Source organism: Chenopodium quinoa, unplaced genomic scaffold (assembly GCF_001683475.1).
Source record: "Chenopodium quinoa cultivar QQ74 unplaced genomic scaffold, ASM168347v1, whole genome shotgun sequence".
Classification (NCBI taxonomy): Eukaryota; Viridiplantae; Streptophyta; class Magnoliopsida; order Caryophyllales; family Amaranthaceae; genus Chenopodium; species Chenopodium quinoa.
Genome location: NW_018742980.1, coordinates 986119 through 1013778, shown reverse-complemented (window position 1 = coordinate 1013778; position 27660 = coordinate 986119). Strand labels below are relative to the sequence as shown.

The window sequence follows — 27660 nt, the reverse complement described above, 5'->3', positions numbered from 1 at the left end:
GAAAATGGGAAAGGATCTTTATTGTTGTTGGAAAAATTAAAGAAAGAGGATGTAGAAAAAGATGGAGATAGTGGGAAGTAGAGGTGTCAAAATATGACCCCCGGCCTGAAACAACCGACCTAAACCGACAATGACCTGTATTCGACCCGTACTTGAAGAATAGGTGAAAACGGTGACATGTAACCTAAACCAAAACATACCCGACATCAACTGATAACCGAATAGACCTGATTCTTTATAACCTAAACCCGAACCTGTAATCAACTTGATATTAACTGAAAAATGATTTGACTCGACTTGATTATGCTCCGAACCCGATTAGTACTCGACTTGTTTAGATCTTGAAAACGATTATAACCTGGCACAACTTGTTACCGATCTAAATGGATATTGACTGATAACCGATTTAACTCGATTGACAATGATCTGAATTCAAAATAACACTTAACTTGATTAAATTTTAAAATAATAAACACCTAACATAACCTATTATTTACTAGAATCATAGTGATTAGTTTAGTGCCCCATCATCCGATTTTCTCCGACTCGTTAAACCAACTTATATATACCCCCTGTTGATATTGTTTTGACTCAAAACTGATGTGGACCAACTTTTAATTAAAAGCTAATTTGAAAATGTTATCAAATTTATCATAAATAGAAATAGCGGAATATTATATTTTTTATTTGACCTACTTACTTCTATTTTGTATTATACCCAATTCTAAGAATGACTAGACCTGACTAAAAGTTGACCTGGGTCTAAGAATGACCCGACCAGAAGTTCATCCGACCGAAATTTACTTGCTTCAAACTTGTCTGTATCTCAACTTGACACAAATCGAACCCAAAACATTACCCGACCCAAAATTGACTCGAATCGAACCCGAACTGCAATCGAAAAGATATAAAGCCTATCATAATCCAAATCGAACTTAATCCAACCCAACCTGATCCCAACTTGTAATTCAGAAAAAACCGACGTGTTTCGACTTGAATTTAACCTGAAACCTGGCATGACCTAACCTGAAGCCGAGTTGAATACCCGATTTGACACCTCTAGTGAGAGGTGAGGTGGAAGAAAGAGAATGTGATGTGTCAAATGGAGAAAAGGGAAGAGAAAATGGGAGAAAAAAATATGTATCCTTCCCATTGTTCTTGCTCTGAAACATGACATTTTCGCTAAAAAATAGAATCAAGGTATAGTTTTTTATATTCACAATCTCTTTTTGACAATTTTTCCTTCAATCAACATTGTAATTTTATATAGCTATTTCCTTCGTTTCAAAATAGTTTTGATGTACACTTATTTGAATAGATGATTTCTTTAAAGGAAATTCTCTTTTGTAACACTATTTTTTATTTTTTTTCTTTGGTAAATTATAAAAAAAAGAAAAAAAAAATTATTATCTTTGGTTATCATAAATTATTATATTAATTTATTTATGACATTAATAATTAATTTTTATAAATTTTTAACTATAGATAGGTTTTTATTTAACATTAAAATTATTTTAGAAATAATTTTTTTAACAAAAAAATACCCCCTCCCCCTACCAGCCAGCCACCCCCTCCCCCGCCCCCTCACTCCCCACTAGCGCCCAACCCAACCCCCCTCCCCTGACCGGCAACCCAGCCCCAGACCCCCTCCCCGTATGGTAGGCAACCCACCCCCATAGTCCCATACCTCCTCCCGGCCTGCACAAGCCAAGTACCCTTCAAGATCAACCCTAACCCACGACCTAATTTTGTGAGTCATTTATACTCCCTCTGTCCTAGAATATTTGATACAGTCAACTTTGCACACATGTCAATGCACTAGTTTGACTTTATTTTTATATAATTAAATATTAATGAATCATATTAAAAATTATATTATATTATAAAACTTTATATTAATACCTATCTAACAACATATTTATGATAAAGTATATGTTTTTATTATGTTAGTAAAAATTTATGGTCAAAGATAATACATAAATAGTGAAAAAAGTCCTACGTTTCAAATATTTTGGGACGGAGGGAGTAATGTGTAAGGATTCTTGAACGAAAATAGACACAGGTCATATATTCATAGATTGATCCCATTCATTTATAGTTCTATTATCTAATAAAAGGATATTAAATAAACGTTTACACTACATGTAAAGAAGGGGTAACAGTTGATCAGATCAGCACATATAGCGGCAAGCTTTATGCATTTATATACTTGTAAAGTTGTAAGTAACAACTCTGATGGATTATGGATAGAACTGTCTATAGATATGTGGATACAAAGTGTGACAAGGATATCCCTACTCGAATTTAAGCCCTTGTTGCCCATTGGTACTCGAATTTTCGTTCAACTGCATGAATCCATTCACCAGAATTAATTATGCATTTAGTGTCATAACTAGGTTACAAAGTAATATGTGATGTTAGTCATGTTACTAAAACACACTATTAAAAATAAAAAAAAATAAAAAAAAAATTAATTTTTCGATAAATCATGAATAAAAAAAACTAATTCTATTATGATAATGATAAATTTTAGACTGATCGAGCTTTTAACTAGATGGGATGGACTACATGGATTCGGGAGACAATTTACACCCGGGTGTAGAATGAAAAATGTACTCAAAAGGTGTACCTTTGCAAGGAACTTCTTCTGGTAACGGTAGCCCTGATAAGAAATCAGTCAAAGGCATCATGATTCAAGAATCAACGCGTAATGAGTATAAAATAAGGTTCAATTAAGAGCACAACTAATTAATCACTGAAAACAGAATGTAATCACCTTATCAGTCCCATAGATGTAATCACAATAAGTGAAGAACGTAGCAAAATTGCTTCGGCTCTGTCCTCCAACAAAATGATGGTAATCATGGAACTCGGCACCACCATAGAATGGAATGTACTTTGTTGGCTTCCATGGAAAGTCATATCTACAACACAACGGACTCGTAATAAATGCTAAAAAAGTATTCGGAAGCAAAATCAAGGCATACTAAAGGCATTAAAGTGAACCGTGCAAAAGTCAAAGTGAGAAAATTTTAGTAAATAAAACAATGGTGGCACAACATATTGAATAGTGTAACAAGCTCCAGTACCCGCTGTGAGCGTCAATAGCCTCGACCTGTCTCAGGACCATCCACAACCAAAATGTAATGAGATGACCCGGAGCCATGGCCAGACCAAGAAACGACGGAGACCCAAGGATCAAGATTTCGGACCAATGTGAATTAGCGGCTGCAAAACCGATAGGGGCGGTATACTCATGATGCACCTTATGAATGTTGTCATACCCCCATTTGGAGAAATGTAAAAGTCTATGAAGCCAGTAATTTGTGTAGTCCTCAACTAAAATGTATACTGTTAATTGTATCAATATTTCACATCCTGATGGCAATGGCAATCCTGTCCTTATCCCTATTAACTGCCAAACATTATAACTTCAATTAATTCAATGCAATAATTTTAGTGTACTCAATAACTAGCAAAATAAAATATCCGTTGTCTTGTAGATAATAGATATGACTTTCCACGGATGCCGACAAAGCTTATTACGGAACGTTGATGCAATTTTGGTTAATGGTGACTCTTTTTGAAAAATATGGCCTTGTTTAATAAAAAGTTTTTAGCTTATTAAAGTCTATAAGATGCTTTCCTCAAAAAAAAAATAAAAAAAAATAAAAAAATAAAAAATAAAAAATAAAAAAAAAACTATAAGAAGATTGACCAAATGCAAAAGCTAATGGTAATTAGCTTATTGAAATAGTTTTTTGAGTCTAAAAAGTTCTTTTTGAAAAACCTCAAAAATGAGCTTTTTAAAATTAGGTTATTGAACATTTAGCTTTTTAATTATTATATACACTAAAAATACCTAATAATTAACAGCTATATACCAAACACTTTTACACTACCTACTATTTACAACCAATTAGTCAAATTAGCTAATAAAATCAGTTAATTATAACCAATTATATCAATCAACTACCAGCTAATTACCACATAGGGTCATATAAATTTATTTGGTAATCCTAATTATTAATAATAATAACAATAACAATAACAATAATAATAATAATAATAATAATAATAATAATACCTCCGTTTTTAATTATGTGTAACAAAGGGGTATTATTTGTAAGACATAAAACAATTCTTTTTTGCACATAATAAGATTCGGAGTTAATAATAATAATAATAATAATAATAATAATAATAATAATAATAATAATAGTTAAATAAATTCCTCAAATTAAAGTTATAAATTCAAGACTTGTAATTGATGTGAATAAAAAAAATACACTATAATTAAAATTGACCTTGTAAGCAGGGTAGGAAATCAGTTGAAAAGGGACTGCAACGATGAAAAATAACTTCATAACGGCCTTATAGCAAGACATTATCTCAGCAAACGATAACCTGACTTTAGGCTGAATTTTGTAACGTTTGATGTTGGCCACGCCAAGAAGCTCGACAACGACGAGTGGTAGAGGGATTACAGTAAAAATGGAGTAGAGGAAGATAATGTTGTGACAGTGTAATATGTAATCTGATTTATTAGCTGAGTAGTTAAACCAGAGAGTTTCTGCATAGCTGAGTGTTCGATTTAAGGCCGTCTCCGCCTCGTCGACTGTCTTGTAAGGCAACATTGTGAAACTTCCTGGCTGAGAATAGCTAGAACACACGGAAGTGCTGGTGCTTGATCGATTATCTTTTTTTAGAAAGATACAACTATTTATGAAGTTACCCTAAAAGGCTAGGATGATACTACACTCCATAACCCACATATGCTGAGATAAAATGCAATTAAAAGTTGTGTGGACACTTGTTAATTTGTGAGTTGTGACTTTTAATGTCTTGACACTTTGTTTTTTTCTACTGACAACTCAATAATTTTAGAAAAACTCTACTACGTATGTGGTTACCTTTAAGGCCTTGTTTGGTTGTATTTTAATAATGGGTGAAATATATTTTCATGGGAAGTGTATTTAATAGTGGTTATTTGGTTAGAAAAAAGTTAGGAAGCGGAAATTTCTAAGGAATCTGAAATTCCTACAAAACATGGGAATTAATTTCCCACACCCTACCTTGGTCACTCAAACTTCCCACATGTATTTTGGATGAAATTACATTATTGTCCTCAAAATTTTGGAAAAGTAGTTCAACTTATAATTATACATGGGTATTACATAAGTTAACCAAACAAAACATAGGAAACTAATTCATGGGAAATACGATTTCCTATATGTCAACCAAACACAATTTTAGTATTTCCTAGCAATAAAATTTCCTATGTATTGTAACTTTCTATAGGCATTTAATTCCCATATGCAACCAAATGAGGCCTAATATTATTGCATTTTTCACTCTCTCTCCGTTTCGTAATAATCACAACAGTAGGGTTAACATAAAGTTTTAAGGAAATTATAGGATTGGGACCAAAAGAAGAATCTTTTAATATAAAGTATAGTTAGTGGGAATATATTTAATTATTAGTAAGAGAGAGAAATATTAAAAAAAAAAAAATAGTGTAAGTGAGGTTGGTAGGAGAGAGAAATAATAAAATAGTTGTAAGCCCTTATGTAAAATGGTGTAATTATTGTGAAACGAATGAAAAAAGGAAAGTATTGCAATTATTATAATACAAAGGGAGTATATATTGTGAAAGTTTTTTTGGCTCTATTATAAAGTGACTCTACTTTTATACGAAGTATATATCTTTAATGTATCCTTTTATTTATTTTGACTTGGAGTATATGACATGCCTACATTAAAGCTATTTTTAGTTCACCTTATTTTTATTTATTTGATCTAATTTGAACTTTTTTTTCCTAATCTAATCAGATCCAATTACCTAATTTGTCCAAAATTTATCGTTATATGTACACTAATTTATAAGAAAACATATGCTCAAATGGGGTTTGATTAGATTTATATGTGTATTTTCCAAATATATAATTTTCATAAGTTTTTTCGTTACGAAAATAAAAGTATATGTTTAGCTATAAAAAAAATTCACTGATTAAATGATAATGTATGTTGATAATTTAATATTTTTAATCTGAAATAAATAATGTCTTGAAACAAAGCAAATTAAACATAGTCCTAATATTTCCTCCAAAAAAAAATAAAAAATAAATAAAATAAGAAGTCCTAACTTCTAATAGATCAGCTATCAATAAATGGCTACATAGTCACTGACCACAATGGGAAGGTATTTTAGCCATGTTTAGCTCAATGCCAAAAAAAATAATAATAAAAAAAAATAAAAAAAAAAAAAAAATAAAGAGAGAGGAGAGAAACTCGATGTCCACATGAAAAATGTTTTTCGTAACGGGAAACTTCAAAACAATTATCTACTTAGTTCGCCATTAATGACTTCACAACAATTACAGCTATCTGATTAACTATTTGAGAGAGAGGGGGGGGGGGGGGGGCGGGGGGGAGACTTGATCTGATTAACTATCTTTTTCGCCATTGATGATTCACAACAGTTATCTAGTTAGCATGTCAAACTGTATCATGCAAATTATTATCTCTAGGATTGCTAAAGAGGAGAAAAATAAAAATTATATCATGCAACTTACTAAGCCAGCATTAAAGCAATAATAGGATCTTGTTAAAAAAAAAATGAGCAAACTAGGGACAAATGAAAACAAAATACAAAAAAAAAAAAAATGTAGGCAAAATAAATTGAGAGAAAAGAGAGCACAAATTATTATGCATTTTTTTTATCTTTTTGGTGGTATGTTAGGAAAAGGCGCCCTACGAACTAAAGGTCAATGGAGCTGGACTAATGGGAGGAAAGGACAAATCCCCACCCCTATAACATCCATAGTGAAAATTTGATTAGCAGATACAATCTTACCACTAAACCAAGCACTATTACGTAATATATGTAGCAGTGATAGTAGCAGTAGCAGCAAGAGTAGTAGTAGTAGGGGTATTGTGCATATATAAGGGTGAGAAAAAAAAAAAAAAAAAAAAAAAAAAAAAAAAAAAAGGGTGAGAACAAGATCAAGACATCTCATCTTAATGATCAGCCAAACCCATGATGGAAGAGGCAAATATCCAAAGTCATGGTCATGCACAATCAGTGTCGCGAACAATTTCCATGGATGGCAGGATGATAGCAGCCACCGGCTTGTCCACATAGCCACCACCTTCGTCAATTATCAGCCTCAAGCCTTCAATATGAAGCTTTCCATGGTGACCACTTACCAAAATGGTTGGCATAACTTTTAATTCCTGATAAAAATTGACATGGTAATATCACACTACATATACAACAAGAACATGGGAGGGAAGGGGAGGGGAGGGGAGGGGAGGTGAAGAGGGAAAGTGAGCATTCAATGATACCTCTGGCATATCCCAAATGCTTTTCCTTCCACTTAGACATTCAACCTTTGGTATGGCTGTGTCCCTAGCTTTCAGACGCTTCAGTTGCTCATTGACAGAATTTCCTTGTTGAAGTCCACCATGCACCGCTATCAGCCTACATTTCTTGAGCCCCTCTGTGGTCTCCAAACAAACATTGTCCTGCAGAATACTTAAATTTAGATAATTAAAATTTCTGCTGAAATAAAAAGTCACACATAGACCATAGTGAGCATATTCAATCCTGGAAGGGTTGGAAGATAAATGATTATCTGATTTCCCTTAATAGCTAAAGTAAAGAAAATCCCTCTAAAGTGTTTTTTCAAGTTCCAAATATGGACATGCAGAATATTCAGGCCTAACCTCTTCGTGAACCCAAACCAAATCAGCAAGAAATTTCTTGTGGTAATCCGGTACAGCTTTCATCAAATCTGCTTAGAGAGACCACAGACAAAACCACAGCAATTAGATCACAGCAATCACATGTGAATGAGGACCTCAGACCAGCACAATTGAAGCCACAAAATATACATCATTTCAGCCAGAGAGGCTGCCCAATAAAAAAATGGTACTAGAGTGAAAACTGAATACCGATCCTACTGTAAATCTTGTAAAATGCAGTTAAAATAAACACCAATTATTCAGAGTTTTTAATAAGTTTCAATTTAAACAATAATTACTATGATACTAACTCACTAAAACATTTACAAAATCCAAAATTAATCTTCAAATAAGACACTCTATAGAAGCGCACACACACACACAAAAACAGTTTTGTACAAGTATTATCTTTATTTAACACAACAATTGTTTTAGAACTAGAATTTACTAAACTTTTCAATAGTTTACAATTCAACTTCAAAGGAATTTTAAAGTTAAAGTATCATCCAGTGTAAATTGAAGCAACGTAGGTGTTTTGTGAAACGTATATTATATTGAAATTTTGTATACAGATTAATGAAAAATCGTCCCACCTCAAGAAAAGTTATAGCTGTATAAATAGCAAGTGATATACAGTGCAGTACTGAGTTCTTTTTTTGGAATCGATCATGCAATCAGATCCTGAAGACACCCAACGAGCTATGATGCAATCTTACTCTGATAAAAACTGGGCAATAAAGAATCATCCTTGAGAAAATAATCCACCCTAATGAGGAGAAAAAGATCAAGTCACAGCACAAAGCTCAACCAACTTAACGCTACAGAATCACCCTGGTATGCCAGGTGGGAACCCTCTATTCAAAATCAAGGTTCACTCGCTTAGGTTGGGAGTCCTTAACCAAACATGCTGACACATACTCAAACATAACCTATGAGTTTCTTTGTACTTTCTCAATCACCCATAGCTCAAATTACTACTCTCTTAAGAGCAATCAATCAATCAATCAAAGCCTTAATCCCATAAGTGGGGACGGCTACATGAACCAAAAGTGATCATTCCGTAGTCATCCACACAAATCTTCCTCCTCCATCCCTTACGGTCAAATACCTCATTCTCATGCACATCCATATGCTTTATATCCTTCCTAACTCCTTCCAACCAAGTCATTTTCGGTCTCCATCTACCCCGTTTAACATCACCATGATCCCACTTTGCATGCCCAAACCAACGCAAGCGATTTTCTCTTAGTTTGTATGCAATCCCTGCAACACTCACTTTCATGCGAATAACTTCATATCCAATTCTATCTCTTACAGTGTTCCCGCATATCCATCTTAACATGCGCATTTCCGTAACCTCCATCTTTTTAATGTGCTCCTTCTTAGAAGCCCAACATTCTATACCATAAAGCAACACTGGTCTTATGGCAATCATACAGAATTTCCCTTCAATTGTAAGGGAATGCTCCGATCACATAACACTCCCATGCCCGCTCTCCATTTAAGCCACCCCGACTGAATCCTATGGGCCACGTCTTGATCAATGTCCCCATATTTCTGGATGATCGACCCAAGATATTTAAAACACTCACTCATGGTCAATTCCTTTCCGTCCAAATTCACTACTCACCTACGAGCATTTCTTTCAATTGTTTTGGGCAACACGTAACTCTAAGTGTCAGACAAGTAAACCGAATTCTAGGTTTACCCACCGATGGAGGTTTAGCTGGACCTTGAAGTAAACTACCCGGTTACTATGATGGTGTGTTTTGGAGAGACCCCCCAGCCTACCTCAATACAACCAAGTTGTTCAAAAACTACTTGTCTAATCCACCCCGCCTTCCGCATCATTTGTAGACACCTTGATTGGACACTCTTTGCTATGGACTATGTTGCCCAGACTTGAACTTGGGTGACATGTCCAACATGGTATCAGTTCTTCAGACACTCCAGATTTTATAAAATTTTATATAAGCCCACTATTCATTTGGGTGTCATATTGTGTCGAAGTTTCGAAGCATCTGACACACGACACGACAAAGAGCAAGGTGTCGGAGTTATGTAGGATATGAATAACACAGGACGGATTTTTTGGTGAGATGTAGATGGGCTATGCCAACTAGGTGCAGTTCCACGATAACATGGCCACCAAGTTTGACAAGATGAGGAGCCGGTTCACCTCCATGAAGTCTGAGTTCTATGGCCTTGGGGTTATGATGAGGCAATATTTTAAGGGTGGTTGAGGTATGATACCTCTTATGGCCATTAGGGCATTGTTTTCCTTTCCGCTTTGCATGTTTTTATTGTTATACCTTCACATTAAGGACAATGTGAATTCGGAGAGGGAATGATTTTGTCATTTATATAGTAGTCATTTATAGCTTTTGTTGGTTGTTAGCGTGCTCTATAGGACTAACGCCATGATGATGACTATAAATTGAACACATTGAAAACCCATTCTCTAAGTGGCTAGGAACTAAACTTGTTTGTGGCTAGAATGGTCTCCCTGCTCGACCAATGTGAGTAGCTTGTGTGGCCTTGTGAGGTTCAACAATCCCTTCTTTTTTTTTTGTGAGAAAATGCAATTAGACTTGTTACCCTTTTGTCCTCAGCTAGATATTTTTTTGATGCTATAAATAACAGCAAGTAGGAACTTCATGACTCTACCAACCTACGCTAATTAATGTTGATCAAACAATCAAAGAAAACATTCTCAATCATTTTGTTCAAATTCAATGCCAGCATAGAAAGCTCCTCATCATTCCAGGCCATACACCCAACAAAAACAGATCTGCATCAGGTTTAATACCAAAGAGCCGCCAACAATATCAAAAGGCTTCATGAAAGAGGTGCAATTTTGCCCTTTTCAGGCTATACCTATTTGACCAAGTTCAACTACAGCTAGTTTGTAAGTCGAGTTTTCTTGCCTTCAAAATCATTGAATTGGATGAGAAGCAAGGATAGTACAATTGTTCAAACTAGCAAACTAGCAACAACACCCTCGAATTAAATTTTCATCCAGCAAGGTTTAGGAGGAGGTTTATATCCAGGCTTGCCCCTTACTAATACAAACTAATAAAAGACTTACACAAAACATATCAAGTGTTGCCTCCTTAATCCTTATTGCAAACAACAGGGTGCCATGGGGTTGCTTCAAATCACACGCCCATAGAGTTACAAGTAAAACTCTCTCCTAAACCCGAAATCGATTTCGATCAACTTACACAAGCATAAACCCACAACATTTAAACAAAAATCACAAGAATTTAATACAAATTAGACATATAGACGCATTACTTGGGACGCTTTAAATCAAACAATCATACAGTTCCAAGTCAAATCCTCTCCTGATCCTGAACCTGAATTTGATTTCAATCAACTTACAGAACAGCAAAACCCCACATAAATTTCTTCAATTAAAACCACAAAATTCACTAACAATACAAAATCAACCCACAAGGTGATTCAACAATACAAAATCATTCAACAAACCAATATAATTCAAGCAAAAACATAAAAATCATTCAACAAACCAAACTAATTCAAGTAAAGGACATAAAAATCATACCAGCAGAGCCATGAGAAACTCCATAAGATTGAAAAGTAGGAGCAGCATCATAAATAGAACCCTGATACTCAACTCCTTTAGCAGTATTAAACTTAACTTTGATAGAACCAGCCCATCTTCTTCCTTGCAAATGCATATTCTCAAACCCATCACCAACGTACCACCCTTCTCTCTCCTCGCTCTGCGCATACTCCTTCCACCCATCCCGAAACTCAGACCCGTCAGGCGGCGGCGGAAGAACTCCGACGAATGCCGCAAAGGCGAAATCATGGTTGCCAGCAAGAAAAACATGCTTTTGATTTGGGTATTTTGAGGGAAGAGAGATTAAGAAATCAATGACCCTTTTGGTATCTGGGCCTCTATCACAGTAATCTCCCAAGAAAATGATAATGGCGTTGTTGAATTGAGATGGGTTTGTTTGGGATTGGAGATTGGACCATAGATTTTGGAGCTTTGTGTAATATCCATGGATGTCGCCTATGCAGATTACCAATCTTTCTGCTTCTGAGTTGAGGTTTGAGCCGCTCATTTTTCCATCGGCCAAATAGTTTGTTTGGTTTGAATAAGTACTCCCTCTCAGTTTTATTAAGTATTGAAAAATTTGCAAATTACAATATTTAAAGTTTATATTTTGTAAATTGCAACAATTTAAAAAAAATTGCAAATAACAGCCCAAAAATCTAAGAACTTGTTAATTGCCACTCAATTCTGTTAAGGTTTTAGGGGTCATTTTAACTCGATCCAAATTGATCTCGCAATTGTCAAAAAAAACTAACGTGAATGTTTCGTTTTGTGTATCAAAAGATGTATCATTTTGTGTGCAATTATTCTTTTTGTCACAAAATTTGCTCGGGGAAGGTTTTATGAGTTATTTTAGCCCTTAAGGTTCCAAACTGAGCTCGAAATTGACAAAAAATACAAAAAAAAAAAAAAAAAGGTAAACACCTCGTTTAGGGATTAGTTTGGATGTAAAATAGGATTGGGTGGCAATTAACAAGTTAGTAGTACTTTTGGGCTGCAATTTACAATTTTCTTTTAAATGGCTGCAATTGGCAAAATATATACTTTAAATTGCTGCAATTGGCAAATTTTCCTTAAGTATGGTCTGATTGCTCAAAAGTCTATACCCAGTATATAATAGTATAAGTAGTGTGTGCCCCGAGCGATGCTCCGATTCAAAATTATAATTATCATATTGCAAAATTTAAATTTCTATGTACATGGTGCATCATAAATATAATTAAACAATAGAATAACTAATGGAAAAAAAATACTACCTCTGTTTTTTTACTACTTGACTCATTGCAAATAGGCACACAAGGTAAGAAAGAGTAGACCAGAAAGCTAAAAAACCAAACTACCCCTGCCCACTAACTATTCCCCTCCACTGACTTTTCAGTCTTACCACCACCATCCCTTACGCCACCACCACAGTCCCACACACCACCACCACAGCCACCGTACCCTCTCACTCCACCACCACATCCCTCTACGCCACCACCACAACCACCAAACCCTCTTCAAACTTGACAAAAACCACATCTGCACCATCGTACATACCACCACAAAAATAAAGGAATGAGAGGAGAGCGAAAATATTGAACAACAACCATTGTTTACATGAGCAATTTTTAAGAAATTAAAAGCTTGGTTATCAAATTAGGCTATGGTGGTTTTGGACCTGGAACTTTTGGCCAGATTCGACCACCATGGCCAATTGGTTTTATGGGCTTTGTGTACTTTAACAATGTCGATGAAGATGTAATTAAGGCGTGAGGGTCTTGAGGGGAGGAGGGAGGAGTCTAATGGCGGTGAAAAGGAGAAATTAAGGTGGTAATTGATGGTGGTGTGTCATGATTGTTTAGGTCAAAATTTGACTACTGGGTAAGACTAGGTTTAATTAGACAATAGCTAGATTAATTGATATGCAAATGATGATGCAGGTTCAACGGATGAGAATGAATGACCTACAAGAAATGAGCAAAGGGGAAAGGGAGAAAGAGAGACAAGATGATGACGCAGAAAACCTCAGGAATAAGGGTAAACACTGCGGGTGTCTATGAGTCCACCAACCCATTAGGTTGAGAATTTAGTACAAGTACACTGTAGGTTTGGAATAGATTTGTCACATTGTTAATTATTGCTAATTCCTATAAAATGTAAAGCTTAGAGATTGTATGATGATCGTTTTCAATGATTCTTACCCTCTTTATAATATAAAATCCTCCTAAAGCTCTTCAACGGCTCTTTTCCTGACTCCGTGGAATTCGGGTTAGTTGCTAGGCTCTGCTCCGAGTTTCATGCACATTCTCCATGCATTACCCATTGTGGTTTGACTTGTTTCGTGCTAACAGTAGCTAGTTGTAGCTTACTGGCTCCGATTCTCATGGCACTCCTCTTGACTTATTCAAACTTGGATCTTCTTAGAATATTCCTTTAGGAGACCTTTATTTATCATTCTTTGACTTCTGAAAACCGGATCATTGATTTCGCGACAACCTATAACCTGCAACCTAGCAACCTGCAGAAATATGAAACTGTAGCGATAATTTAGGCACAACAGTTTTCCCCCAGCTTGTCTCATAGATGTACCTGGTGCGTTTGTGAGGCAAGCTTAATCACTGATCAAAAAAGATAAACTTTGAAATTAACTAAAAGATAAAAATCCCCAAAGATAATTCTCTATCTTAGATCTGTTAGAAAATATAGAAATTTAAAAAAGATAACTTCTATCCGTTAGACCTCAATAAATGCTCATATTATGTAAACGTCTAGAGTCTTCTCAAGTCAGAATTTTCAAATCGATTTCAAAGTAGAAAAATCTAGGGTTTGCTTCTTTGAGCGAAAATTGAGGGAAACAAATCCACTTCTGCAAAATGCGATCTAAGCTGGGATTTTGCAATGGTGAACTCAAATCTCGCGAACTCGTTGTATCTTGGTATGCTACTATTCTCTTTGTGCTTTAATTTCATTGTTTTCATTGCGTTTCTTTACAATTTTTAGTTTAATTATGGTTAAAATTAAGCATGTGGCTAAGAAAAAATGTCATAGACATTCGACTAGAAACCTAAGAGAAGGAAAAACTAAGATGGGGAAAGCTGATGAGGACAAACCTAGCAAGATAATGGAGGAAGAATTGAAGGAGTTGAAAAAGGTTGTTGGGTTCCCAGATGGTGCTATGCTTTTCGCACCTAAATTAGATGAAAGGCCGCAATGTTGTGACCAGGATCACATCATCTTTTATGAATTTCCTTTCAAGAATGGTTTCAAATTTCCCTTTTCTCCATTAGCTAAACAGATCTTGAAAACTTTTAATCTGAGACTGGGTCAATTGATGCCTACTGTTTGGAGGGTTGTTGGTATGATAGATAAAATTATAGCCCATTGGAAAGAGGCCAGAATGCTTTGTCTTCTAAGAGTTATGTGGAAGACACCACGAGGAAGCTGAAGAGGGCTAACAGTGCCAAGAAGGACATGCAGTCTCGTAAAAGATGCAGCTGACAAGAAGATGACAGAGCTTACAACAGCCTTGGAACAGCAGAAGAAGGAGTTTGTGGAAGGCATGAAAAAGAAGGATGAGGAAGTGAAGCTTCTTTCTGATAGGGTAGTGTTTCCGGAAGAGGAAGCTAAGGATATTGAAGCTGATGTAACTTTGAAGCTCAAAGCTCATTTGGCTAATGGGTTCCTGCTCAAGAGATATGAGGATGAGAAAGGAAATTAAAGAGGAAGCTGCAGCAGATGGTGGATGGCTATCTGCTTGTTGACAACATTGAGGACCTGGTATCTGAGGAACATAAGGGTGATGATGTTAATGCTGAAAAGTCTATTGCTGAATCTTTGCCAGGTCACAACGATGAGCACCCAGTTGTAGGTGATGGTAGTGTTTCCATTGAAAAAGATGGACCTGAGGCTTAGCTCTTTGTTGCTTATGTTTTCTTTGGTATTAGAACATTGATTTTGTCTTTTAAACTTATGTTTTACTTTGCTCATGGGAGCAAAGTTTTTTATCTGTTAGCTTTTCTTGTGACATTGAACGTTTGATGCTAGGTTCTTTTGAATAAATTAGACTTTGGCTTTACCTTTGTTGCACGATGCTTTTGTTTTTTCTCTGAATGTCTTTGATACTTGGCGCTTTGGCCCTTAGTTCGTTAGTAACTTTGACAAGTTATAGTTGTACCTGCATCACAAGGGTTAGAGGTAAAATAAATAAATCAACAAAGTTTGAAATTACTTAGTTGATTCTTCGTCTTTGTTTCCTTGTATACCTGATTATACCCGGAATTCAGGTTGTATCTGGGATTCAGGTTATCTCTTTGAATCTGCAAAAACAGTAGGTTAGAGATCACCGTTAGCATTGCCGCCAATGGCCCTCGGATTCTTGAGTTAGTATTGATCTTATGGAGGTAAAACCAAACTGGAAAACAATGAATAATGATAATAAATTTTTTTTTGAACATAGGGAATTAACTTAGAAATAACGTGGATATAACCTAGAAATAGCTTAGAAATAACTCAGAAATGGTAAGGTTTTAAATGCGTTGCGTTCCATCTTCTAGGTACCAGCTTACTTTCTGGTGTGACTAACCTATAGGCTCCTTTACCAACTACCTTGTCAATCTGGTATGGACCTTCCCAAGTTGCCCCCAGCATACCTGCGTTGAGCTCTCTGGGGTTTTGGAATACATTTCTTAGTACCCAGTCTTCAATTTTGAACATTTTTGCCTTTAAATTCTTGTTGAAGCTTCTTGCCACCATCTATTGATATGCAGCCATCCCTATGTATGCCAAGTCTCTTCGCTCTTCGATTGTATCTAGGTCATGAGACAGCTTCTCGTTGTTTTTCTCTAGGGTTAGCAGGCCATATCTGGCTATTAAAGTGGTGACTTCTGCAGATAGCACAGCTTCTCACCTGTATACTAGGGAAAAGGGGGTTTAACCTGTAGCTGTCCTTGGTGTAGTTCTGTTGGCCCATAAGATTTTGAGTAGTTCTTTTGCCCACTTGCCTTTCTTTGCCTTCAACTTCTTCTTCAAAGAACCAATGATTACTTTGCTACTAGATTCAGCTTGTCTATTCGCTTATGGGTATCTAGGTGTTGATGTAATGAGGGTAATGTTCCACTTTTCATAGAAATGTCTGGTTGGGGCGCTTATGAATTAAGATCCATTGTCGCAGACAATTTCAGATGGTACACCGAATCTACAAATTATATTGGTCTAGATGAAGCTGATCACTTCTTTGTCTTTCACCTGCTGAATTGAATCTGCTTCTATCCACTTAGAAAAATAATTTGTTAGAGCCAACATATAGACCTTTTGACCTGGGGCAAGTGGTATTTTGCCAACTATATATGTCCATGCCCCATCTCATAAAAGGCTATGGAGTCAAAGTAGAATGCAAAGGTTCAGAGGGTCTATGAATGATACCCGAGTGATGTTGGCAGCTGTCACACTTACTTACATACCTGTGTGCATCATTGCGCAGTGTTGGCCAGTAGTAACCATAGGTTAGTATTCTGTTAGGTAAATTTATTCCACCTGAATGGGCTCCGTATTCACCATCGTGAAAATCCTTAAGTATTTGCTTTTATCTGCCTTCTTTAATGCGTCGTTGCAGTACGTTCTTGGTTGATTTTTTAAACAGAATACCTTGGATGGTCACGTATTTGGATGCTTTAAATCTAAGTGCTCTTGATTCAGCCTTATTTTAGGGTAGGATATTGTGTTCTAGGTAATTGAAGATAGGTTGAATCCAACTAGTTTGATTTGATGTGGAGGCAATGGTGTTAGGTTCAGCAGGCTCATCTTTGACAAGTTCGGGCTGGACAGATTTGGGAGTGCTAGGATTGCTAGGTTCGGACTCGGTAGGGCTTGGGTTGACAGGTTTTCGCGTATGCGCTTCTGTGTTAATCGAAGGTATTAGCAGGTGGACCAAAGGGATGAAAGAGAATTTGGATTTTTTCAAGGCTGATCTCAGGTTAGCTAGGGATTCTGCTTGTGTATTCTAGTCTCTGGGTATTTGTTTAATAGAGAAAGTAGCGAACTTGGCTGCTATAGATTTGGCTAGGTCTAGGTACAGAATCATCTTAGAATCTTTAGTAGCAAATTTGCCATTCATCTAACTTACAACCAGGAGAGAATCACAAAACAACTGCAATTTGGAGGCTCCAAGATCCTTTGCTAGGTGCATTCCTGCAATCAAAGCTTCGTACTCTACTTCATTGTTAGTAGCTTTAAATTCAGAACAAATAGATTGTACCATCATGTCCCCCTGTGGCGACTTCAGCACTACACTTAGACCAGCACCTCGAAAATTGGATGATCCATCTACGTACATATTCTAAGTACTTAGGCTTGTAACTTGAATAACCAGCTTCACTTGTTGCTCAGCTTGTTGCTCTAGTTTAGGGCTGAAGTCAGCCACAAAGTCAGCTAAGGCTTGTGACTTTACTGCTGCTCTAGGCACGTACTTAATGTCAAATCCACTAAGTTCGATTGCCCATTTGCTCATTCTACCTGTCAGTTCTAGTTTGCGTAGCACAACCTTGATGGGATAGTTAGTTTTCACCATTATTGGATGAGTTTCAAAATACTGACGCAATTTTTTCGAAGCTACTATTAGTGCTAACACCAGTTTTTCAAGTGATGAGTATCTGGTTTCAGCACTAAGGAAAGTTTTACTAACATAATAGACAGGTAGCTCCTGACTTTTAGCTTCTCTTGCTAAGACAACACTTACAGCTTGGGTGCTAACAGCAAGATAAAGCTGCAAAGACTCTCCTTCACCAGGTTTGGACAATATTGGAGGTGACATTAAATAGACTATTAGGTCCTAAAAGGCCTTCTCGTGATCATCAGTCCAATAAAAATCTTTAGTTTTCTTTAAAACATTATAAAACAAGTGACATTTATCTGATGACCTCGAGATGAACCTATTTAATGCAGCTACTCTTCCTGTCAATTTCTGAACATTTCTAGGTGATTGAAGATTGATAATAGCGTGTACCTGGTCTGGCTAGCTTCGATTCCTCTTTGCGTTACAACATAGCTCAGGAACTTACCCGCACATACTCCAAACGAGCATTTGGACGGATTCAGCTTCATTTCATATTTCCTCACCACTTCGAAGGCCTGGTTCAAGTGATCCACATGATCAACTGCTTTCTTGGACTTCACCAGCATATCATCAATGTAGACTTCCATGGTGTCCCCCAGCTGGTCTTTAAAAATCTTGTTGACCAATCTTTGATAAGTGGAACCAACATTCTTCAACCCGAACGTCATCACCTTGTAATAGTAGATTCCTTTATCCGTTATGAAATCGGTCTTCTCTTGATCGTTAGGATGCATTAGGATCTGGTTGTAGCCTGAATATGCGTCCATGAATGTAAGCAGCTTATGTCCAGCTGTAGCATCTACCATTGAGTCGATGTGAGGCAGGGGGAACGGGTCCTTGGGGCATGCTTTATTCAGATCTGTGAAGTCAATGCAGACTCTCCAGGTTCCATTCTTCTTGCAGATGACGAACACGTTAGCTAGCCAATCTAGGTACTTGACTTCCCTTATCTTCCCTGTACCTAACAACTTCTGCACTTCTTCAATTATGATCTGGTTCCGCTCTGGTGCAAGTTTTCTTCTTTTTTTCTTCACTGCTTCATGTTAGGATCTACATTGAGCTTGTGCGTGATGATTTTTGGGCTGATTCCCTTCATGTATCTGTGAGACCAAGAAAAACATCTGAATTCTCATTCAAACACTTGATGATGGTTTCTCTCTACACTAGTAGAAAAAACTAAATGAGCACCGGTTCAATACCAGCTTTTCGAACCGATTTTAAACCGGTTTAGATTTGAAGGGTGCGAATAAGTGAAATTATAACCGGTGCGAATAACCAAAATTAACCGGTGCGAATAATGCCTTCAAAAATTAAAAAAAAAGTTATTCGCACCGCTTCAAACCGGTGCGAATAATGCCTTAAAAACTAATGCCTAATTTTTTTTTCATTTAAATTGACATATAAACACTAACACATATATAAACTTATATTTCTTTTATTAATACAAAGCTGTAATATTACAATTTTCATTTTTTTTTAAAAAAAACTAGGTTATAGAACATAGTTAAATATTGTAAATCGACCCAACTGTAAGATTATTACAACAATAGCGTGAATATTACAACAGTTGTGTAGAGCAGATTAGCAGCAGCAAGAGCAGAATAGCCTTGACCTTTATCCCAACAAACCAAAGCAAAGTCAGATGAAGCAAATTAAAATAAACAAGAACTGCAATTGCAGCTGCAGTAGCAATAGTAGACTTGCAAGGCGGCAGCTGCAGTAGCAGCCTTGGCAAGAAAGCAGCTACAGTAGCAGCCTTGGCAAGGCAGCAGCTGCAGTAGCAAGCCATGCAGCTCGTGCTCGCAAAACAAAAACACGACTTGTCAAGGCATCTTGTACAAAAGCATTATGTATTCAACTTTAAATTAGCAACATACAAGGAGCTGATTCCGATCCAGAGTATAACAATCATTCACATTAGTTATATCATCATGCATTTCTTCATTTAAAATAGCAACATACATATAAATATCATTCCCATCTTCTATTCTTATCTACAAGCCTATAAAACTATTAACATAAGCAAAGACGACCAAGGTTCTAATAATCTAATTAAATGTCAAGGATGAATCTTCAGTGATTTGCAAACAACGATAGAGACATTAGAGCTTTCAAACCAAAATATTTATTGTACCCAAACCAAAATAAATGTCTTCTGACCTAAAATACAATATTTGCAGCTAAAATTTCAAAAAGGGTCAATTGAATGATTATTACCCTCAGAGGCAGAGATGGTAAAGTCGGCATTTCTCTACCTTATTCTGGATTCACAATGAACCGCAATAGAAAACAAACAAACAAAAACACAAATTACTAATCAATCTAAAATTAAGTCACATGCAAGACAAAATATCTTATAGAATTATTAGAACTTGAGCTTAAACAAATGAAAAAAATAAATGCCAAACTCACTATAAAGAAGAAAAGAAATAGTAGAGCTAATGAACCCTCCAAGAATGGTGAATAACTCAATTGTATAGCTTGATGTTTAGATGCTATCACTACAATGCTCACACTTGCTGTAGTGACGACATGCACTTGACAAATCAAGAGTTGGTGTAGAGCAAAGTTTGATCAAGACATAAATGTCAGTGATCTTAGAAGAACTTAAGAAGCTGTAAGACTTCAAAAATGCAAATAAAAGCTCCCTGTGTGGTTACAAAAACATTTCCAGCCCCATGAAGATGATCAAGTATGATTTACAGAAAATAACCTGCCCTCCGTAATGCTTTAAGTACATCCCCTAATAAAGCTTACTTGTGCTTCCTAGCAGCAACTGCAATGTATAATCCATCGGATAGCTCAATTGATAAATCCAAATCTCCTCTGTGAGAAAATAGATGAGACACAAAAGACCCAAATGGTTCCACAGTAGCACCTAAAAGAAGGAATTTAGCCCATATCAATAAAACTAAAAAAAACCCAATATTTCTAACTACATATGTACATAAGAATGATAAAGAATAGCTTATGCAAACATGATTTAAAGCATTATTATCAACCACCATTTTCTGAGCAGCTCATTCAAAATTTCAAATACCTAATCGCCCAAACAAAACCAGAGAACTTTACCATTGTTACAGCACACGGATCTTAAAGTCCAAAAAAGTAAGCAAGGATCATGAAAGTAAGGAGAGTACGGAAGAAAGGGAGAGGCAGAACAACTTCGAGCATAAGAAAACATTGTATTAGCTTAACATATAAGTATAGAAGCAGAACGGTTATAACCCTTCTAAATTCCAAGACTTACCTCTCAAACATTCGATTGTGCTGATAGCAACCCGTAACTCCTCAATTATCTGCATTCTTGTTTTCAAATCCTCTCTCAAGGGTTCATGACATGAAGGATCTTATTAAGAGTAAGCTCCAACATACTTTGTGAGCCCATTTCAAAGTATTAAAAGATGTTCAACCTATAGGTGATACATTAGGCTATTTAAAAATTCATGCATTTTAACCTTTAAGCATGTCAAACATGAGAATATAATGCAATGGATCGAGTCAAACCACAACAAAAACCAATTCGGGTCTACGAACGAAGGCACAAGCATAAGGCAAGGAGACAAGAGCAGCAGCAACCAAGCTTGTAGCAGGAAAATGACAAAAGTCTTTAATGATCCACTAAGAAGTGTGGCATCTGATTTTTTCAGTTAGGAAAGCCACCTTGGCAGTACATGACAAAGTTTTTAATTACTAGGGAACTTTTGTATGAGGGAAAGGCTTGGTATATAAGGGGTAGCAATGCTAAAGTAGCAAGTATGTCATTAGAGAAAATAGTTGTAGAGTAGTAGTAGTTGTAGCCTTCTTCAAGAGTCAAGCTTTAAGCTTAGACCATAGTTTTCTTTTAGCCATTATTTACAAATATCAATAGAAAATATCCAAGCTTTCCTCTATGATCTGTTTACTGTTACATTCAAGCAAGCCCGATTACTTAGTCAATAGCATATAATCATTACACTCTCATTACAAGAAACACATAACTGTAGCATGCTTCCTTTATCAAATCTCTCGATTCCTAATGCATTCAATAATTACAAAATGAGAAAATTCAAGTTTCTCTCAGATCAAAAATGGTAATTGCAGAATTTTTTTAATGCAATTTCAGATACTCCTAGATCTGATTCCAGCTACTAAAACCCAATCAAACCTATAATCTGAAATAAGTGAAAACACCTAGATATCTAAATTACAATAAAAACCAAAAAAGGGTTTCTGGGAATCAAAAAATTACCATTATCTTCTAACAAGAGGGACAAAATCGAACTCAAAATCAAACATCACATACAAACTCAAACCCAAACACAACAACCTAATCACAAAATCCAAAGTCATAACCCTAAAACTCAACGAAATCGAAATCAAAACCCAAACTATACAAAAGAAACATAAAAAGGGAGAGAAAAACCTGGTGAGGAGCAATGTCGCCATTAAAGAGCATCGTTCTCCTGGCTTTTTAGGGTTTGCTTTAACATCTCCATTAGCGACTCACAGGCCAAAGTCGTATCACCTAATCAAAAGTAATTCCTAAAACCACTAACTAAAATAGATAGGGAAGTAGGGTCGAATCCACAGGTAAACAAGTCTTTCTATTCCTAATCAATTAATATAATCTAAGTTATCAAGTAACCAAATTGTTTCTAATGAGAATTAAACTAATGGAAAATAATTAAACTAAGGGAATAATCAATAAGGGAGGAAATCAATAATAAAATGCCTAGGGTAAAAGTTCACCAATAAATAATATTACAGGGTAAAACACAACAATCAATTACCAATGCATCAGTTAATCAGATCATAAAGGGCTTTTGCTACGTATTACAATCACAAAATTAATCTACCGGTATTAAATCGCATCTCTCGAATCTTGACTTAACCATTTATAAATTAACCTGCCTATTAAAACTAAGCCTAAACATTAATTCTCATCTCTCGAATCTCGAATCAATATTGCATAACTCATACAATTAAACCTGCGCAAATCTAATTGCATAGCATTAAATTAATCAATAGGAAATCAACCAAAACATTGACAATAAACAATAATAAATTACCCCGTCATATTAATTACGAATCCCCACAACCCTAGAAATGAAACTACTCGCACATATTTAAATCTAAACTAAGCAAGGCAATTAAAGAAAGCATAATTAAATCAAAGCAATTAAATTACTGAAAGTAAAGAGGAAAGAAATCGTTACCAAAGTAGACGGAAGTAAAGAATTGCATAAACTGAAAGTGTCGAGAGGGATCAAGAGTATTAACTAAAAGCTTAAATCTAAAAACTAAGAAATTAAACTAATGAGAAAAATAAAGAGAGAGAAAGAGAGAAAAGAAGGTCCCAAACTCGCTTAACAAAAGCGTATTTATAATAAACTAAGAAAACCTAAGCTAAAACGAAGATTAAAAGTGTTAAACGAACTCAAAAACACGCGCCCGATCAGGCGCTATCTCGCCCTGCCGGGCGCGCCTTCGGGCGAGAGCTCGCCCTGCTGGGCGCGCCTTCGGGCGAGCAGCTACTCTCTTCCTTCTTCCTCGCCTTGCCGGGCGCACCTTCGGGCGAGGGCTTGCCCTGCCGGGCGAGCTCCCGGGAAAACTTGGACTTCTTTAATTGGGTCGTTTCTTAGCCCAATTCACATTTCCTCTTTGGATTCTGAATACATGATCCATTGCCCTGGACTCTTCTTCTTTTTCGAGCCATTAATCACCAATTTGATGACTCCAATCGGTCCTGGGCTTCGGAATGTGGTCATATGAATGCGACCTTACTCCAACGCTCGTAGTGGCTCCAATAAATCTGGGAAAATGCTCCAAATCCGCAATTTCTTATAAAATAATACCATATCTACGAAAACACTAGAAAACGCATATTAGTAACAAAAGTAGCTCCGTAGAGCTGAAATAAACACAATTATGACCATTGGGACGGGGGAATAAATATATATATATAAAATAGACTTATCAGCGACATCACTATACTAAACACCTGTCACCGCCATCGAAGTGTCGGTTTTCAAGGTGGGTAGCTAGCGTGGAAAGAGGATCTGTAATAGAGGAGGGTTACGCTGGTGGTGGCTGCGTTTTTTTTTCGAACCCTTTTTTAATAACCGGTGTGAATTTCTCAGAGCTCATTTATAATTTTCTACTAGTGCTGATCTGTAGGTAACATGACTCTGATCTTGACTATCTAATCTGGCTTGGATTAGTCCAGCACCACTTCATCTAATTGCAGCTCGTCTGGTTGCTCAGGTGCTGGACTCTGCTGTAATTGCTAGATTGAAGGCCCATGAGGTTTCATGGAAATCTGGTAGCATTCTCTGGCTTGCTTTATATCTCCTTTAACTACTAATACTCCCCATGGACTTGAAAACTTCAGCAACTGATAATAGGTTAATGGGATGGCCTTCATTTTATGGATCCACGGGGTTCCAACTATCACATTATAGGCAGTATTGCAATTAACTCAATTGTATTTATAGTTTCACCACTAAACCCAACCATCACTGTAGATCTTTTGGTGATATCTGATTCCTTATTTTCTGCTTGATCTAAGGCATTATATTAGCTTCCATTGTCAACTAGCACCTTTTTCATTAGGCAATGGCCAATGTGGAGGGAGATAACCAGACAATCATGATGCTTTGGCTCATTGAATATGCTTTCATCGATCATTGTGTTCATCTAGTCCAATGCCTTTTCTTCTCTACCGGAATAGGTGTAAAGGATGCTGGAAGCTGACGTGCCGACACTTGCTATCCACTTTACATTAGAATAGGTCATACCACTTATGCTTGATCCTCCTGCTATGGCACTAATAACTACGCGGGGTGGAGGTGAAGCTGGTGGACCAGGTAAGGTTTCTATCTAACTTCATGCGCCTTTCATTTCTTCACTAAGAGATCTTTCAGGTAACCTTTCTTGAGCAACCAGGCCAGCTCTCTCTTTAATCCATTGCATTCATCGGTCCTGTGCCCATGGTGCCCATGATACTCACACCATCCGGCCTTATCCTTCTGGTGATCCGGCTTGTCACTCTTTCTAGGCTACATGATAGGTTGTCCGATATCCTTTAGAGCATTGACTACTCCTACTACATCCACATTAAATCCGTACGACTAGATGTCAGGATGATCTTCTGGTTCTGGCCTGTTAGAGCCTTCACCTGCCTTTGAATCTAACACACTACGTATATTATTACGCCTTAGATTATCTTGCTAGTTGTTCTGCCTGGGTCCAGAATACTGGTTCCAGAATACCCAGTCGGTCTTCTTGCAACTAGGCTCCTTGCTTGCTCGTTCTCTTCTACACGAACCTCAGCCATTGCCTTGGTTCTAACTTCTTCAAAAGAGGTGCAAGGATACCTAATCAAATCATAATACAACCTGGATTGATAATTGAGACCTGTGCGGAATGCTTCTGTGGCAGATGAATGATCGCAGTTCTTGATGTTGACCATCTCTCTATCGAACCTGTCCTAGTACTCTCTGGTTGTTTCATTCTGCTTCATGACGACTCGGTACAGGTCACTACTCTGCTTCTCCAATTCTTTGCTGGTTGCAAACTGCTGATAGAACATATTCACCAAGTTCGGGAAGCTGTTGATAGATCCAAGCTTAAGGTTAATCAGCCATTGTCCATTGGAGTGTAGGTTCAGATAAAGTAGCGCCAAAGGACTTGCACATAGTGGGATCAAACTATTAGAAAATAGGTCATTTTCGACGGAAAAATTCCGTCGAAAAATGCGTTTCCGTCGGAAATGGTCATCGGAAACGTGTTTGTAGGAAAAACGACCTTTTTCGACGGAATTTCCGTCGGAACCAATTTTCCGACGGTATTTCGGGAGTCGGACGAGATTCTCTGGCCTAGAAAGTCCGTCGGAATTTTCCGACGAACTGTTTTTTGCCAGAAATTTTCGACAAAAATTCCGTCGGAAAATCCACCCAAAAAAATTAAAAAAAAAAAAAAACCCTGCACTGTCACCACATACCTAGATCCACCACCACAACATCCCAGATTCGCCACCACCCACCTCGCTATCGAAATCTGCCACCCCCACCACACAACACCAACCACCTCGTCACTCCCACAACCCAGAACTACCACCCCCACTCACAATGCCACAACCCAGATCCACCACTTACAACCCCTGCCCACCACCACCACTCACTACGCCACCCCCAAAATTGAAACCTTAACCCAATTTTAACAAAACCACCTGAAATCCAACAAAACCATCTACCGAAATCCAACAAACCACCAGAAATTAAAAAAAAAACAACCTACTACGACCATATTATTCATACCAACCACCATAAAAATTCCAAATAAATAAAACAAGAAACTCAACAAACCAAATTTAAAGATTCAAAATTGAAAAAAAAGGAGACACATACCTTAGTTCCACCACATAAAACCCCCAATTTGGGTTTATAAGGTCAAATTTGACGATCTAGAGTTTTCATGGCTGAATTTGACCTAAAAACCTTCAACAAACTGGGTAATCTCTGACTCCGTCCTCTTTATCTCTCTTCTCTGTTGCCAAATTTATATCTCTTCTCCAACTCCAATACGAACAAATACTCCGTAATCTCCTTAATTACATGGAACAAAAAAAGAGAATCATCATTATTATCTATGCCTGCAATTTTGTTGCAGTAATCAGTTTGAGGACGGAGAAGAGAGAGAAGAGCATCTAGAGAGTAGAGAGTGAAGAGATCCGAGAAAGAGAATCGACAGAAGAAAAGAGAGAAAGGAGAGAGAAGAGAAATCAGAGAGAGAAGAGGGAAAATAAGGGGAGAAGGGCGTAAGGGTTGGCTAAAAAGAATTAGGGTTAGGTTTTTCTTTTTTTTTCTTATTTTAATTTCATTCCGTCGGAAATTAGTTAAAAACCGTAGGAAAATTCCAAAAGATTAAAATTCCGTCAAAAAATTCCGACGGACTTTAATTCCGTCGGAAATTATTTTTTCCAACGGAAAATTCTGTAGGAAACTATGTTTTCCAATGGAAAATTCTATAGGAAATTTTTTACGGACGTAAATTCCGTCGGAAATTACGTACTTTCCGATGGATTTTAATTCTATCGGAAATTTCTGACGGAATTTTTAAAATCATCGAAAATTTCTGATGGACTTTAAGTCAATCGGAAATTTTACATTTTCCGACAGAATTATGTGTCCGTCGGAAGTGTTCTGTCAGAAGTCAAGCTATTTCTTTTAGTGTCAATAAGTTCCCACGGAATTGATAGCCTCTTTTGCTTGTATTGGGCCATATGGTCTTGAGGATTGGTGGTCCCATCATAAATCTTGGGGAATGCCATAATATTCAGCTTCGTGGGAATCCGAACTCGTGCAATTTTTTCCAATAAGGGGGACTCAACAAATCCATTAGGGGATTCATAAGACACATGTTTCGGCGCACCTAGTAGCCAGGTCAAGAGCTTCATCATTTTTTCGGTTCTAGGCCTCGATGATGGCTACTTTCTTGGCCATTGGGTCAGTGTTTCCACCTGACTCTTTCTCAGGCTTCTTATACCTATCTTCCTCTCCATCAGATTTTTCGGATGAGATTAGGGAGAATTAGGGGATATCTTTAGTCCTAACCCTTCTTTTCTTATTGCTCTTAACAGATTAAAGCTCCATGTTCAACTTTTCCAAAGTCTCCTGGTGGGATTGGGATTCACTTTGGAGCTTCTAGCTATGCTCTGGGGCAGCTTTCAGCTCTTCTCTAGTTACACGCA

The 27660-nt window shown here is 36.8% G+C and overlaps 2 protein-coding genes and 1 long non-coding RNA gene across 3 annotated transcripts; all 3 read right to left on the bottom strand.

The window, feature by feature from the left end:
* Positions 1–2088: 2088 nt before the first annotated feature.
* LOC110729310 (methylsterol monooxygenase 1-1-like) lies at positions 2089–5084 on the bottom strand. Its single transcript, XM_021909039.1, has 5 exons — positions 4308–5084; positions 3090–3415; positions 2777–2924; positions 2630–2662; positions 2089–2345 (listed from the first exon to the last, which is right to left on the bottom strand). Exons 1-5 carry the CDS (start codon positions 4635–4637, stop codon positions 2295–2297), a joined length of 888 nt encoding a protein of 295 aa, XP_021764731.1. The 5' UTR covers positions 4638–5084; the 3' UTR covers positions 2089–2294.
* Positions 5085–6681: 1597 nt separating this feature from the next.
* On the bottom strand, positions 6682–11892 carry LOC110729357. The gene is made up of 4 exons (XM_021909088.1): positions 11315–11892; positions 7729–7796; positions 7348–7527; positions 6682–7236 (listed from the first exon to the last, which is right to left on the bottom strand). The coding sequence occupies exons 1-4, from the start codon at positions 11841–11843 to the stop codon at positions 7072–7074; spliced, it is 942 nt and encodes a 313-aa protein (XP_021764780.1). The 5' UTR covers positions 11844–11892; the 3' UTR covers positions 6682–7071.
* A 7617-nt stretch (positions 11893–19509) lies between these two features.
* On the bottom strand, positions 19510–22404 carry LOC110729355. Its single transcript, XR_002512891.1, has 3 exons — positions 22333–22404; positions 21178–21340; positions 19510–20805 (listed from the first exon to the last, which is right to left on the bottom strand). It is a non-coding gene; the product is annotated as an uncharacterized LOC110729355 (long non-coding RNA).
* Positions 22405–27660: the final 5256 nt, after the last annotated feature.

What these genes read in the sequence shown, in the direction of transcription:
- LOC110729310 (XM_021909039.1), bottom strand. Translation starts at nt 4,637, where the DNA reads ATGTTGCCTTACAAGACAGTCGACGAGGCGGAGACGGCCTTAAATCGA. An exon ending in ACATCTATGGGACTGATAAG is followed by an intron (nt 2,663 to 2,776) that starts GTGATTACATTC and finishes ATTTCTTATCAG; the next exon opens with GGCTACCGTTACCAGAAGAA. An exon ending in AGAAGAAGTTCCTTGCAAAG is followed by an intron (nt 2,346 to 2,629) that starts GTACACCTTTTG and finishes GGATTCATGCAG; the next exon opens with TTGAACGAAAATTCGAGTAC.
- LOC110729357 (XM_021909088.1), bottom strand. Translation starts at nt 11,843, where the DNA reads ATGAGCGGCTCAAACCTCAACTCAGAAGCAGAAAGATTGGTAATCTGC. An exon ending in AGTTTCTCATGGCTCTGCTG is followed by an intron (nt 7,797 to 11,314) that starts GTATGATTTTTA and finishes CTCTCTAAGCAG; the next exon opens with ATTTGATGAAAGCTGTACCG. An exon ending in GCATTTGGGATATGCCAGAG is followed by an intron (nt 7,237 to 7,347) that starts GTATCATTGAAT and finishes AATTTTTATCAG; the next exon opens with GAATTAAAAGTTATGCCAAC.